At 52.1% G+C, this 14,822-nt stretch overlaps 8 protein-coding genes across 8 annotated transcripts; 4 read left to right on the top strand and 4 right to left on the bottom strand.

Moving 5' to 3' along the window:
• Window positions 1-396: 396 nt before the first annotated feature.
• N7517_005242 (ADP-ribosylation factor GTPase-activating protein) lies at window positions 397-2,145 on the bottom strand (the record flags this gene model as incomplete). Its single annotated transcript, XM_056722972.1, has 6 exons — window positions 397-425; window positions 482-799; window positions 854-1,557; window positions 1,625-1,808; window positions 1,880-2,015; window positions 2,080-2,145. 6 exons carry the CDS (start codon window positions 2,143-2,145, stop codon window positions 397-399), a joined length of 1,437 nt encoding a protein of 478 aa, XP_056579222.1.
• A 338-nt stretch (window positions 2,146-2,483) lies between these two features.
• Window positions 2,484-3,362, top strand: tim21 (the record flags this gene model as incomplete). Its single annotated transcript, XM_056722971.1, has 4 exons — window positions 2,484-2,762; window positions 2,825-3,009; window positions 3,069-3,123; window positions 3,177-3,362. The coding sequence occupies 4 exons, from the start codon at window positions 2,484-2,486 to the stop codon at window positions 3,360-3,362; spliced, it is 705 nt and encodes a 234-aa protein (XP_056579221.1).
• Window positions 3,363-4,020: 658 nt separating this feature from the next.
• On the bottom strand, window positions 4,021-5,563 carry N7517_005240 (L-fuconate dehydratase; the record flags this gene model as incomplete). Its single annotated transcript, XM_056722970.1, has 4 exons — window positions 4,021-4,623; window positions 4,694-5,299; window positions 5,356-5,460; window positions 5,519-5,563. The coding sequence occupies 4 exons, from the start codon at window positions 5,561-5,563 to the stop codon at window positions 4,021-4,023; spliced, it is 1,359 nt and encodes a 452-aa protein (XP_056579220.1).
• Window positions 5,564-6,141: 578 nt separating this feature from the next.
• N7517_005239 (uncharacterized protein) lies at window positions 6,142-8,645 on the bottom strand (the record flags this gene model as incomplete). Its single annotated transcript, XM_056722969.1, has 5 exons — window positions 6,142-6,234; window positions 6,296-7,804; window positions 7,860-8,443; window positions 8,499-8,558; window positions 8,627-8,645. 5 exons carry the CDS (start codon window positions 8,643-8,645, stop codon window positions 6,142-6,144), a joined length of 2,265 nt encoding a protein of 754 aa, XP_056579219.1.
• An 845-nt stretch (window positions 8,646-9,490) lies between these two features.
• N7517_005238 (glucose-6-phosphate isomerase) lies at window positions 9,491-11,204 on the top strand (the record flags this gene model as incomplete). The annotated part of the gene is made up of 3 exons (XM_056722968.1): window positions 9,491-9,990; window positions 10,044-10,515; window positions 10,560-11,204. The coding sequence occupies 3 exons, from the start codon at window positions 9,491-9,493 to the stop codon at window positions 11,202-11,204; spliced, it is 1,617 nt and encodes a 538-aa protein (XP_056579218.1).
• Window positions 11,205-11,547: 343 nt separating this feature from the next.
• On the top strand, window positions 11,548-12,887 carry N7517_005237 (uncharacterized protein; the record flags this gene model as incomplete). The annotated part of the gene is made up of 2 exons (XM_056722967.1): window positions 11,548-11,688; window positions 11,883-12,887. 2 exons carry the CDS (start codon window positions 11,548-11,550, stop codon window positions 12,885-12,887), a joined length of 1,146 nt encoding a protein of 381 aa, XP_056579217.1.
• A 386-nt stretch (window positions 12,888-13,273) lies between these two features.
• Window positions 13,274-13,984, bottom strand: N7517_005236 (mitochondrial 37S ribosomal protein bS21m; the record flags this gene model as incomplete). The annotated part of the gene is made up of 1 exon (XM_056722966.1): window positions 13,274-13,984. One exon carries the CDS (start codon window positions 13,982-13,984, stop codon window positions 13,274-13,276), a length of 711 nt encoding a protein of 236 aa, XP_056579216.1.
• A 311-nt stretch (window positions 13,985-14,295) lies between these two features.
• N7517_005235 (phosphatase YCH1) lies at window positions 14,296-14,775 on the top strand (the record flags this gene model as incomplete). Its single annotated transcript, XM_056722965.1, has 2 exons — window positions 14,296-14,407; window positions 14,465-14,775. The coding sequence occupies 2 exons, from the start codon at window positions 14,296-14,298 to the stop codon at window positions 14,773-14,775; spliced, it is 423 nt and encodes a 140-aa protein (XP_056579215.1).
• Window positions 14,776-14,822: the final 47 nt, after the last annotated feature.

Here is a 14,822-nt window from a genome sequence, read left to right as displayed (position 1 = left end):
GAGTTGTGCTTTTGTCAAAAATTCTTGTCTATCAATAATCAAATCATGAATTTCTCGAGTATCCTAAACCATATCAAAGCATTGAGCAAAATAAAATAAAAGACCTCCTCGATCATCCTGTGTTACTGTGTAAGAATGCGAAGAAGCAAGGGAGAAAAACAATTATCGTCAATCACACGCCGTATTGCAAACCAGAATGGTATGAAACCCAAATTTTTGGCCGACTGCTGATCGCAATGGTTTTCCAGGTAAAGAAAGATTGTCAGGGAGCGAGGTGGGCAGGGGAGACACAATATACGTCGCGGACAGGACTGGGGGTAGTCAGGGAACAGTGTTGCTTGCTAAGGTACTTGGAGTGATAGAAGGCGTAATATCCGATGAACATGGGCGACTAGCCTAGTTGTTCAGATAGTTGCGGATGGCACCTGGTGATATTCAGTTAGCGAAAAGTGGTTACATGCCCAAACAAAGACTTGCTCACCTTGTAGTTTAGTTGCACCTTCGCCGACAAGATGCGACAGGTTCTCAAGATCATCTCCAGCTGTGATACCAAAGCGGCGAATGAAATCTTTAGCGGCAACCTCCATATCACCATAACCATCGTCAAGTGAGTTAAGTTCATCCTCGGGCCGGCCGAAGTAGGAGTTGCTGGAAATGGATGTAGCGCTATCGAATTGGCGGAGACGATCCTTGGCCTCCGACTGGGCAGCGGGATCAAAACGATCCCGTCCGAAGAATTCATCGGACGAGATACCCTTCTGAGTGCCGAATCGGGTTCTGGTCTGGGTGAGTTCCGCCTCTGTGTCGAGTGTCAGCTTATCTTTCATATATTGAACAACCAAGGAAAATTTACCATCAGCAGGGTTGGGCTTGGCAGGGCCAACAGAACCAAAGGTTGGCTTCTTGGGGGCAACGGGCTTCGACACCTGGCCAAAGCCAAGTCTGCTCACACCCATGCCTAGTCGCTCCACATCACCCGAGTTTCTATCATTAGCCTTGCCAGCAGGGCTGACTGGGATAGGAGAAGCGATTGGGACAGCGGCAGTAGTGGCGGCCTTCTTGGCCTCGGCTTCCGCCTGCTCAGCCTCGGGGTCGTAGCCAAGCTTTTCAATGCGCTCAGCCTCTTCCTTGGCCTTGCGCTCTGCCTCCTCGAAATCAATGATATCCGCAGCAGCAACCTTCTTAGCTCCGAGCTTGGGTGCCTTCTTGGCACCGAGGACACTGCCCTTCTTTGCAGCGCTAGCTGTAGAGGTCTTCCGGGTAACACTGGTGGGCCGGATAGCAGACGGCGCGGGAGAGGTGCTCTTTTCTTCCGAAGAAGACAAAGGAGATTTCGAGCGGGATCCGTTTGAGTTGGCACCGGCGTTCAGGAAAGGAGAGCTGTTCCGGCTGACGACGGGGGGAGTACTAGTGCGCGATGGGGGGTTGCTCGGGCGCTTGATCGAGGGCTTGTCCCAAGAGGAGAAGAAATCGTCCTCACCGTCGCCAGCAGGGGTGTTCGAGCCATCTGAAGGAGTGCCAGCGGGGACATCTGTGATGACGACTTCTCCAGGGTACCTAAATGAAACAATAACACTGGTTAGCATGTAGTCGTGGTAGTTCCACCAGGATTGAATGCACTGACTGTTGCGCATCCAGCGCAGCGCGCCTCTTGAGTTCCTCCTTATACTTGACGGCCGCATTGCATGTGTATTTGACCTTGGTGTCCTTGCTTGCCAGCGCAGCAGAACCTCCGTGCGATTGGAAATACTTGGTCGCAGACTCATTTCCACCAACCTTCATCACTCGCAGTTGCTCCCATTGCCACTCTGCATGAAATGTCAGTGTTGGGCTACCGGTATATTTGGCGTGTAAAGGAATTGTGTGGCAGTGTACGTACGGTCGAGGTTTGTTGATCGAACAAAGGAGATGTGCACGCCGAGATTACGGTGGTGAGCCGAACAATCAAGGCATAGGTAGATACCGAATGGAACTGAAGACCATGTCGGGTTCTTAGTGCCGCAGTCGAAGCACACCTGAAAGCAGAAACATCAGAATCGAGTGCCACAATCACACAGCGTACGGGGTGGGGGTGCGCACCTTGTTCGCGGGCTTCAGCTTGGCCTTCTCAAAGATCTTTTGAGACTGCGCCTTTGTGGCACTCATGATGGTACCGAGGAGAGATCAATGGGAAAGAGAGAGAGAAAAAGAAAAAGGGGGTTTGGGCGAGAATGTGAGGGCTCAGGTAAGGCAAAAAGCATCCCGAGTCGGGAACGGCGAACGTGGACTCTGTAGACCCTGTGCCTGGTGTAATCGTCATACAACGCCTCCCATTTGGCCGGGCCATTTTCTCCTATCGGGCGTATTGTATTACCGTATTATAATCACGTGCTGCCGATAATGAAGATCGATAGCAACCTTTCAAGGTTGCCAGCAGATCGAGTTCAGTATTCGACTTAAAATACTCCAACAAGTTCCAAGACACTCGGTTTTGATCCTTCACAATGAGTTCTTTCCAACTACGCGCTCTTCCCCGACTATCGCCGGCATCTCTTGTTCTCCGCCCCTCTCCCCGCATACAGACACAGATCATTCGGCTCTACGCCACGCAAAACAACATAGGCAGCGGGCCTCACATCCTTTCACCAAGGAAAAAAGCCATCACAGTCTTGTCCGACGATGGGAGAGTTAAGTGGGGCGATTTGAGTCGTGGAGAGAAGGTTGCGCGGACAACACAACAATCTTTTAACTTCGTTATCGTGCTGGTTGGAGCAGTACTGACGGTATGAACTGTATTCATTTATGAGGATTTGGGAGATAATTGCTGACTACATGATCCTATTAGGGTGGAGTCTGTGTACTTTTCTATCAAGAGGTTTTGTCACCAAACAGCAAGACATGGCAATTCGAAACAGCGGTAGGGCGCATTAAGGATGACCCCGAGTGCATAAAATTACTCGGCGATCGAAGAGAGATCAAGGCATATGGCGAGCAGACCTCCAGCCGGTGGGCGCGGAACAAGCCTATTGCGTAGGTTCTATCGTTCTGCATAATATATGCCATAGAACCGAAATGCTGACAATGACTAGATCATCAACTGAAAAGGATCGATTGGGTCGTGAGCACCTTCGCATGCATTTCCATGTATGGCACCAATTCCGGTCAATTTGGGATACGCATACTAACCATATTTTTAGGTCGAAGGTCCTCTCAACTCCGGCGTAGTCGTCGTGCACATGATGAAGCCTTTGGACAAGAGCAATTTCGAGTACCAGCTTCTCGCGTTGGATGTGAAAGGACACTCTCGCATCGTCCTCGAAAAAGCCTCAGAGAAGGCTAATGTGACTAGCGCCTTGAAGCTTTTCGGTATTCAGTGGCGCTGATCTGGCAATGACGCCAACTTCTCATTATACCCCTCCACCTCCAAACACACCATCTAGGTTCTACGCCTTCATCTGTGATGAGCATTTGAGATTCATGGCCTCTGAGCTTTTGTCCTTGGCGCTCACTCCAGGCTGTTCTGTAACAGTTTAGACAAGGCGCTTCCCTTGTATTTTCTAGGACCGGGCCACTGGCCGTCCACCCAGGCTCTTATGATGACCTGTAACATGTATCATAGCTATTTGGGATTCTAACTTAACTGCGCTTAGTTGTCCCACGTTTACTCAACAATTTGAAATGATCCTGGGGATCCATATCTGTTGATGAATTTGCAAAGCTCCATATTCAAGGAGCAACTCCACCATACTAACCCACCATACTAGCCTGTCTCCGATGTATGTTCGATTGCATGATGTGGAGGGACCGAGGCATGTGTTCCATTGTTTGGACCACCCTTATATCCAAAGGCAGTCTTGGCTTAGAACATGGCTAGGGCTCATTGAGAATTTGCGGCGTATTGGAAGACAGTCGCGTATCTACATCTACTCAATTCAGACCGAGTGAGTACTATATGTAAAACAAATTTTGAATGCTATTGACATGAATACACAAACACATGATCATCTAAAACACACCGCACACCCAAGCCCATCACCAAATCTATACAACTCTGGGCCCATCAATAATGGCCTTAGCCTCCTCCGTTCTCCACCAACTCTTTCCCTCCTGACCGGGGTACTCGAAAGCATCCATACTCTCAGCCTTCATCTCAACACTGTATCCAGGCTCCAAGGGGGTAGAATAGTAACCATCCTTAACGCTGGATGGGTGGATGAAGTGCTCGTGGAGGTGATCCACGTACTCAAGGACACTCTTCTTGCCAGTTACGACAACATAATCGATCGTGCTCAGGTGCTGAGTGTACTCGGGCAGACCGACACCACCGGAGTGTGGCACGATAGGGACACCGAACTTGCGTGCAAGCAGGAGAATAGCCAAGACCTCGTTCACACCACCGACACGGCAGGCGTCGGGCTGAAGGACAGTCAAAGCACCGGCTTGCAGAAGCTGCTTGAAGATCACACGGTTCTGGCACATCTCGCCTGTGGCGACGCCAACGGGGCCGTAAGGAGTGTCGGCCAGGGCCTTGCGGATGGCGGCGTGGCCGAGAATGTCATCGGGGGAGGTAGGCTCTTCGATGAACCAGGGCTTGAACTCGGCAAGTTCTTGCATCCAGGTGATAGCCTCGGGGACGGACCAGACCTATTCATTTCCCTCAGCGTTAGTATGACTCGAATGTGTAACGGAATCGGTCTTGGGGAGAATAACGTACCTGGTTGGCATCAACCATCAAAATATTACCCTTGTCATATCCAATAGCCTCACGCGCAATACGCAAGCGAGTCTTGTCATCTTCCAAATCAGCTCCAACCTTAAGCTTGAAGTGCTTGTACCCCTGCTCTACACTCTGCTGCAACAACGACTTGAGCTTATCCTTGCTGTATCCCAACCATCCGGCACTGGTAGTGTAAGCAGGGACAGCCTTGCTAGCCTCGGCCTCCTTAATACGCTCCTGCTTTCCAGACTCAACCTCCTTCAGAAGACTGATAGCCTCCTCAGGGGTGATGGCATCAGTAATGTAGCGGAAATCAATGCAACGGACGAACTCCTCTGGGGTCATGTCGGCAACGATGCGCCAGACGGGCTTGCCGAGGGTCTTAGCCCACAGATCCCAGAGGGCATTGACGACAGCGCCGAGGGCGAGATGCATCACACCCTTTTCGGGGCCGATCCAGCGCAGCTGGCTGTCGGAGACGAGGTAGCGCCAGGTCTTGCCCCAGTCTGCGGTCATCTCATCCAGATCTTTGCCAACTACCATGGGGGCGAGCAGAGAGATTGCTGCGCAGACAATCTCATTGCCACGGCCGATTGTGAAGGTCTGTAGGGGATTGGGTTAATTGGAGTGTTGCGGGTGGGTGATGTGGTGTCACGTACCATGCCATGTCCGGTGTATTCTGAGTCTGTGGTGATGATGCAGTAGGCGGAAGAGTAATCACCTGCCGCGTTCATAGCATCTGAGCCGGTCTTATCAAGCGAAGTCTATAGCGGGCTTGTCAGTATTGGGTGCATTGGGTATTTTGAGGCAAGATTGACGTACCGGGAACCGCACGTCCCGCGTGGTGAAGCCAGTGATTTTGACCATTGTGAGTAGTTACTTGTGGTAGAAATAGGTTTTACTTCTGTCAATGGCTAGCAATAATGCTGGTAGTCAGTTCTAGAGAAACACGGTGGTCAATCTAGAAATGCGGGGTGTATAGATCCGGGGTATAGAGTCGAGGGTTCGATTTCAACCTATTTTTAGCAGCTCAAAGACGCAAAGAAGATGTAGAGAAGAGAAATATTGAGAAAAGATTTCAAAGACCGAAAAGGATTCCACCTCGTATATACAGCAAAATATATTTCCCCCGCGCCATCTCCAGTTTATCCCGCGCCCCTCCTCGTCCTCTGTCATTTGCCGTCGACGCGTTCTCATTGGCGGAGAATTACAGATGCCGGGAAATTACGTTATTCCACCAATCACAGTGCAGGTGGTATATCCGGAGCTACTCCGTGATTTATCCCATGCTACGTGGAAGGTTGCATCTACATGTAGACTAGACTAGATTATGTTGGAAAAGGCTCGGAGGACATGCGATTTTAGATGGAATGATATATTCCTTTGTGTACACGTATTTCAGTGAAGCTTAAGAGACATCAGGGCCCTGGGATATGCAACCCTTATCAAGAGGACAGGCCTCGTTTCTCGCTCTCGGAACAGAAAATGATCATCCGCCAAAGCTTGCGAACAAGGACTTCGGCCTCTTCATCCAATGCCTATACGTAGGGAACTGCGGTCAGTAACTTGTCTCACAAAGAAGAAGGGATAAATACTCACTTCGGCCAGCTGTTCCACCAACTCTTGAGGCGATCCATGCTTCCGCACATGTTCCTCCACCACATCGACCAACATTTGCTCCTGTACGCCAAGATATTCGACGATCTTCTTCTCAACGAACGGCTTGAGCTGGTCAGTGATGACAGCATCGTCCACAAATTCCCACTTGACCGCCCAGTTCCACAGGCCTTCCTTCTCGGCTGGAATCTCTGCGGCGAGTTGACGGGCCGCCTGAGCACGTTCCTCGTCCGTGAGACCTGCAGCTTCGGCTGCAGAATCGAATTTGATCGGAATAAGTGGGCGACGGGTTGTAGCAACAGGCTCCTCCTCGTCCTCCAGCAGACCTTCCACATCGGCCATTGCGCGGCGGCTGGTCGCAGCCTGGGCCTTCTGCGCAGCGGCTCCAAGAGAGAGCTTGAAGCGTTGAGGTTCGCGCGGTGCCTCCTGGGGACGTGTCTCGAGCTCCTTTGCCTGGCGGGCGAGGAAGTCATCGGCCATACCGCGAGCCTGCTCTTGCTGCTTGGCAGATTGCACACGTTCGCGATCCTCAGCGGCGCGATCGGCATCGTCGATGTTAGCCTCGCGAGCACGGAAGCTTGCACGGTTTCGGAGCCAGGCACCACGGTCTGCGTAGTAATCGACCGCCTTCCGGCTGTCCTCGATATCGTCGTTCCAAGCGCCAAGTCGTGCTTCCATCTCATCGTGCGCAGCTTGCAACTTTCCATCTTCCTCATCCTCGCGCTTCTTCTCTCGTTCCAGGGCAGCGGTTCGGCTGCGCTCACGACTAAGCCAGCGGCGCTCTTGGTCTGAGAATTGCTTCTCTTGCTCAGCCTCAAGCCGATCCTGTCTGCGGCGTTCAATTTCCTCGTCGCTGGCATCGGAATCCTCGCCTTCGCGGTCAATGGAGACTCCATTAAGGGCCCCACCATTGACAAAAGAAACTCCCTTCTGATAATCCTTGGGAATCTGTACACCGAACGCCTTCGGGCCAGAAGGTGCGTTCAACACATTGCGATCCCGCGGGCCCAATGGAATACCGTTAATACCGGCAGCAGGACCACTGGGAGCAGATACCGGAGGCGAAGCAAGTCGATTGATCCGAGACCCAGAATTGCGTGCACGCTCCATTGACTCGATCTCTTCCTCGCGTTTCATACGCTCGATGTCGCGGCGGGTGCTTCGTTCACGGAAAGCTGAGATCTCCTTGGCCACATTGGCGCGCATCTCAGGTGGGATATCGGCTAGCTCGTCTTCAATTGTAATGGGAATGGTGACCACTTCCCCATCCTTCGCAAGCTCGGCATCCTTCATTTCACTGTCACCTTCCCGATCAAGGGCCGAGACCTCCTCCTTTGTAAGGGGAGCCACGGGGTGGAAAAGGCTCGACAAGACTTTATCAAGGTTTTTGCGGGCAGCGGTGAAACGTGCCTGGCGTTCCTCGGGATCTTGTTCTGCTCGGCTAGACTCGAATTGCTCTAGGTAGGTGAGGGTACCTTCATCGACAACGACCTACCAAGCAAGTTAGAAGACCTATGTGAGGACAGGGTAGATAACTTGTACGCACCAGAAGCATGCTCTTTTCGACCTCTTGTTCCTCTTCACCCTCGGCGCGGGGTGTCTGTCTCTTGACCGGCACTTCCACGTTCTTCAAGGTTTCAACTGCGATCTCAAGACTCTCCGGGTCGTCATACTCGGCAAAGCCAAACCGGCAAGGTTTCTCATCAGCATCTGTGGCGCGAATCCAGCGACGCAAGATACCAGTAGATCGTAGAATACGCTCAATGCCATCATCACCACCTGCGCCTTCTGTGATACCGCCGATAAAAAGTGTGCGCACGATCTCATCACGAGTAGGTGGTTGGAGCTGCATCATGGTATCGCGACCATGATGGCGCTGGGTATCAATTCCCATTGACCCCAGGCCACTGCGGCGGCCAGGAGCATCGGACCCGCGTTCCCGGCCGCTCTCTTGAGCTACAGGTTTGGCTGGGCCCGAGGTACCCAAGCGAATCACTGGTGCAGAGAAATTGATGTTTGGCATGTTCGCAGGCGGCTGGAAGTTGGGCGGGAAGCTTCCTGGATGGGTATTTGCTTGCTGCATGCCGGGAGGAGCAGCAGTGCCTGGAGCAGCCATCCCTGGAGGAGGTGCTGGAGCTAGTCAGCCTAAATTAAAAATGAGACCATCGGAAAGGAGCGAACTCACCCATGCCTGGAGGCGCACCATAGGCACCATAGTCAGGAGCGCGTCCATAAAGACCTGGAGCTATGTAAGAGTTAGTTTCTTCAAGACATCAAGGCCTCCTTAAAGACCAAAGAGAAAGCAGTGCTCACCTTGGTAAGGATTGTACATGGTGTCAGGTCGTACTAAGAAAGTGAGGTCGATCAAGGCTCAATTCAAAGATTTGGTTGCCCAAAAAGCACGGGCGGTGAGATCCGCGGTGAATTGTCCCGAACACCTAGACATGCAGCACGTGCACTGGCCATTTGTACTGCGAATGCCCACCTTGCTTAGGACATTTTATGCACAGCTTTTATCTTGTGCTCGAGACCTGAAAGGTTCTGTTTACTCTCAAAAAAAAACAAAAAAATCCACATAACATCAGGAATCCTCATCTATGTGGAATGCAGGAGGGTTGAAATAAATCTCCCAATGTTGCTAGTATCTTGACAAGTTTTTAACGCATTAGTTTCCTTGAGAATAGGACCATTTCAACTGAAAAAGGCTATAGCCGTTCAATTTCCAATGCCCCGCTATACAAGAAAAGGTTCTGGAATCGAATTGGTCCGGGGCCTAGAATAGTAAAAGCAATAGCCTACATTACAAATGACCCAATTGGTATACCGGGTATATTTCAGTATCGGAGAATAGGAGAAACATAATAATTTAAAAGGCTCCAATAAGAAGAATAACAGTACCAGTACTCTCCGTAAAGCGATCAAAACAAGTAAAAATGAAATTGAAATAACAAGCCGAATGCGGCAATGATGATGTTGCCCCACGACCCCCTCGGACCCCAACGCGCCGGATGCAACTGACGCCATTCGCTTTTCTTCTTTTGTTTCTTCACTCTTCTCTTTACCACATTTACCTCTGTACGTTTACAATTCTTTTATATCTTGAACTTCACTTTCATCATAGCCTTCATATCCCACTTGCCCCCGCACTGACACTCCATAGAACCCCTCATCGTCATCATGCCCGGCTTTTCGCAAACCAGCGACCTTCCTGCCTGGAAGGAGCTCCAGGAGCACCACACTACCCTGGGACGCAACCTAGTCCTCAAGGATCAGTTCCAGAAAGACCCTAAGCGCTTCGAGAACTTCAGCCACAAGTTCGCCAACACAGTAGATAACACCGAGATCCTTTTCGATTTCTCCAAGAACTTCCTGACCCAGGAGACTGTATCTCTTCTGGTCCAACTCGCCAAGGAGGCCAACGTTGAGGAGCTCCGTGATGCCATGTTCCGTGGTGAACACATCAACTTCACCGAGGACCGTGCTGTCTACCACGCTGCTCTGCGTAATGTTGCCAATGAGCCTATGCAGGTTGATGGCAAGAGCGTGGTTGAGGAGGTCAACTCCGTGCTGGAGCACATGAAGGAGTTCTCCGAGCAGGTCCGCAGCGGCGAGTGGAAGGGTTACACCGGCAAGAAGATCAACACCATCGTCAACATTGGTATCGGTGGTTCCGATCTGTAAGCTTTCTTGTGCTTGTTCAGCAGGAATTGTAGCTGACATCTGCAACTAGCGGCCCTGTAATGGTCACCGAGGCTCTCAAGCCTTACGGCCACCCCGACATTAAGCTCCACTTTGTCTCCAACATTGACGGCACCCACATCGCTGAGGCGCTCAAGGACTCCGACCCGGAGACCACTCTTTTCCTGATTGCCTCCAAGACCTTCACTACCGCAGAGACCTGTACCAACGCCAACACCGCCAAGTCTTGGTTCCTCAAGTCTGCCAAGGAAGATTCACACATTGCGAAGCACTTCGTGGCTCTGTCGACCAACGAGTCCGAGGTCACCAAGTTTGGCATTGATGCCAAGAACATGTTCGGATTCGAGTCGTGGGTGGGTGGACGTTACTCCGTATGGAGTGCCATTGGCCTGTCTGTCGCTCTGTACATCGGTTACGACAACTTCCACCAGTTCCTGGCTGGTGCCCAGGCCATGGACAAGCACTTCCGGGAGACCCCCTCGAGAAGAACATCCCCGCTCTTGGTGGTTTGCTGAGCGTCTGGTACAGCGACTTCTTCGGTGCCCAGACCCACCTGGTTGCTCCCTTCGATCAGTACCTGCACCGCTTCCCCGCCTACCTGCAGCAGCTGTCCATGGAGAGCAACGGAAAGGCCATCACCCGCACTGGTGAATATGTCAAGTACACCACTGGACCCATCCTGTTCGGTGAGCCCGCCACCAACGCCCAGCACAGCTTCTTCCAGCTTCTGCACCAAGGCACCAAGCTCATCCCCGCTGATTTCTTGATGGCGGCTGAGTCGCACAACCCCGTCGAGGGTGGCAAGCACCAGCGCATGCTGGCTGCTAACTTCCTTGCTCAATCCGAGGCTCTGATGGTCGGAAAGACCCCTGCTCAGGTCAAGGCCGAGGGCGCCGCTGAGGAGCTTGTCGCTCACAAGACTTTCTTGGGCAACCGTCCCACCACCTCTATTTTGGCCCAGAAGATCACCCCCTCCACTCTGGGTGCTCTAATCACCTACTACGAGCACGTCACCTTCACCGAGGGTGCTATTTGGAACATCAACTCGTTCGACCAGTGGGGTGTCGAGTTGGGCAAGGCTCTTGCCAAGAACATCCAGAGCGAGCTGGAGACCGCGGGCGAGGGTGCTAACCACGACAGCTCGACCAGTGGTCTGTTGCTTGCTTTCAAGCAGAAGGCCAACCTGTCTTAGAGTGTTTTGGTCTTATATGAAGGACCGTGGGATGTGTAGTTTTGACGAGCAACGATTTTCCACATATTTCTCTTGGTTTGAAAAGAAATGAATGATTCTCCAAATTTCCTTTACCAAGTAATCGTATCGCAAGTCACTTATAGAATAGAGACATTTGGGGTTCGATCTGCAATTGGACGTACCAAGGTTGTTGGAAGTAGCAGCAAGGGGAAACCCGCTTTGTTGTCCGCAACTCCGCAACGCGGTGAAACTCCGTCTTTGACTCCTATGCAATCCTCGAATTCTTGAAACTTGCCGACGCGGGGCGGCCATTCTCCTTCAATTGAAACAAAAAAAACCCATAATGTCTCCTATACGCCAATTGAGACCGTCTTCTGCAGCAGTGGCGCTGCTGTCTTTGACAGGCGCATTGTGGCCAACCAGCGCACTTGCGGGGAACACAAATGACAACAACGAAGGATACAAACTGAGAGAGGACATCCCAGTGTCATGTCTAAACCGGACAATGTGAGATAATTATCCAATAATATCAAGAGCACGGCTAACCATTGCTTGTTCAACACTGCAGGGAAGGAGAACATGTAAGCGCCACCAGCCTGCCTACCGTCTCCTGACACGAAGACAATAGCGCAGACCACAAAAAACTACAAAGCTAATAGCAATTGCGAAAACATCCAGGTCACTGACAATCTCGGTAAACTCCAATATGTCCCCTTCGTGACCTGCAACGAAACCGCCCGCCCTCTCTCTCTCCACTACGGCATCTCCGAAACAATAACATGCACCATCGACTCCCTCTCCGATGAGCTATACCATCTCCTCGAGTTCTATGTTCACTCAGATGTACCAATGACCTGCCGCGTGCCAACAGCGCCTCTAACACCATCTGCCGGCGCAGCAGCACACACGGACAAAGACTCAGACCAGAAGTCAGGAGAAGCAGACACCCTCTCTGCACTAGCCGACAATGGGCCACCCTTCACACCGCTCACAATCGCGCTGCAGGGTACGCTCCAGCTGAGCCATTTACATATCTGGACGGATATGAACGTCGTGATGCACAACATGGCCTCGGACGCGGCTGCAGAACAAAACACCAAGACCAGAGCCGGCCAGTCTGGACAGCCCGGTTTCGTGGTGGGCGGTATTGCATACTCAACTCCCGAGTTCGACAATACCGGCAAGAATGCCAAGCTCGACGAGGACGAGGAGTCTGTTGCTCTTGCTCAGGCGGCGCGCGAGCCTTGGACTGCTGGACACGGCACTAAGGTCGTGCGTGGGGAGCCGCTTACCTTCTCTTTCCACGTTGCGTGGCTGGAGGGCGGTGCCAGCATTGGATGGCCGGTCCGACCTGCTTTGGAGTCGTGGCTGGCTTTGGCGACTGGGTCTGGGAAGAGCTCTGGATCTTTATTCTCTAAGCTGGTGTTCTTTGTCATGGCAGCTTCTGTTGGCGCTTTGGTTGCATTGTTCTGGGAGCGCAAAGGTGGCCGTGGGCGGACCACTTGGCATGGAGATGGGCTTTTGGGTGGGACTCCCGCGCGTGGAGCGAAGGGCCCTGGTGTTGTCTTTGGCAATGGGGGAAAGAATAATGGGTACGGTGGTTATTCTGGCTCCCCTAATGGCAATGGGAATGGGAACGGGGTTGGAAGTGGATATGGATTCCCAAGTGGGAAGAGGGACTGATATTTAGAACCGAGAGGAATGGGTGTATACCCTAGGTATAGAGTGGCGTCTACGACGTGTACAGTGTACCTAACTTGAGAGGCAGAATTGAGCACCCGCAAAAAGCCGGTGCTCTACCATGGACATATCATGATGCTATGTCCCAAGTGACCGAGTCAAACAAATCCGATGCATTCCATATCTAATGCAAGAGCCAAATTCAACCAGAAAAATCAAGTACCTAGATAATAGTTGTACAAGTAACAAAAGAAAACAACACCAATTTTCAGGCCAATGCCATCCTGTCCACCCAGTCAATCACCCACACCAGCCTCTTCAGTATATACATACAAGCCGAGTGGACAAGCCGCAGCACAAAGGCCCAAAGCAAAGGAGCGGGCATAAAACTACCAACCCTGGGCCTGCATACGCTGAATCTTCTTCACAGTCCCCTGGAACGAGAACTTGAACAGCTTCTTCCACCGCGCCATCTTCTGCTGCTTGCGCACCATACCCTTCCGCACATGGAACTTCTGAGCATGAGCATCATGTCGAACACTATTCTGCGAAAGAGTAGCCTGAAGCTTGCGCAGCGCACCAGCCAGATCAGTGCCACGCTCAGGCTCAACATGAGCCTGACGACCAAGCGTCGGTCCGAGCTTCAGCTCGACCTTGCGTGTAGGAAGGGGCGCCCGAGACCGCGCCCGGTAGCTGCTCTGTGCGCCTTCACCGACAGCCCGGGAAAGCGAGTCTGAGAAGATCCGGCGCTGGCTGCTGGGTGCTTCTCGGGGCTTGTTGAGATCGAGTCTGCTGAGGATATCATCGAAGTCGGAAACCGGCTTGCGGGCTTGCTGTGCGGCCCGGGGAGCGGCCTCGGGGGCAGCTGTGGTTGGCTCGTCGAGGTTGGAGATCGGCTTTTCGGCTTGCTTCGCGGCCTCGGGGGCTGTGCTTGGCTGATCGGTGGGAGATGTGGGTTTGAAAGGCGGGGTTGGTGATGAGGTAGAGGAATTGTAGCGGACTCCGTTGGTGAGGAAGGCGACGCGGTGCAGCTGGGTCTGCTGTTGGAGCCATGGTGTTGGCCTGGCCCGGAGGCTGCGGGCCAGGAGGCGGAAGTCCATTTTGATTGGACTCACTTGTGTCAAGGAGCAGATCTATATGGTGAATTGGACGGTCTCCTGAGCTTGGAAGATAAATATTGGTCGAGGTGGGCGCACAGGGTCGTCGGAGGTGCTCGAAGTTGCCGTAACGGAAAATCATCTTCCCCGATTGGAAAGGAAATTGTAGGTCACGTGCCACCTGCTTTTGGGGCATCTGCTAGAGATTGTGAATATCACACCTGCAAATCTCTTGAACTTACAAATATCTCTCTCATTTCAATTTGAACAGCTCTCTTGACATAGAGAGTTCATAAAATCACGCCAAAAAAGGAATGTCATCTATCTCAATCGCAACTCTCCCCCGCATGGGCCGCGATGTGCTAGCGGCCCTGCTCTCAACCGGCGAACCAAGCAATCTAGCGATCGTCGACGTCCGAGACTCAGGTAAACAACTATCCTTTCACCATATAATTGTGAACTATTAGTTAACAGTTGGAACAGACCATATTGGTGGCCATATCCACTCATCAACTTGGGTCCCCAGCTCAACACTGGACGTGCGCATGCCCGAGCTTATTCGCACCCTCAAAGACAAGAAAATGGTTGTCTTCCATTGTGCACTCAGTCAGCAACGTGGTCCCTCTGCTGCACTTCGCTATGCGCGCGAGCGTGAGAGCACGCTTGGTGCGGAGGAGAACCAGAAGCAGCAAGTATTTGTACTCGAGGGTGGGTTTGTGGAATGGCAGCAGAAGTATGGCAATGATGCTAAGCTGACCGAGGCTTATGCTGCGGATATATGGGAGGAATATTGAGTTGGGCCTTGAGATGATGGGGGTTCCAGTCACTTTATGCATCTGCC

The sequence above is a fragment of the Penicillium concentricum genome (genome assembly GCF_028827145.1).
Source record: "Penicillium concentricum strain IBT 3081 chromosome Unknown utg000002l_segment0_segment0, whole genome shotgun sequence".
Taxonomy (NCBI): domain Eukaryota; kingdom Fungi; phylum Ascomycota; class Eurotiomycetes; order Eurotiales; family Aspergillaceae; genus Penicillium; species Penicillium concentricum.
Note: the sequence above shows the minus strand (reverse complement) of the source record. Positions and strands in the feature narration are given on the sequence as shown.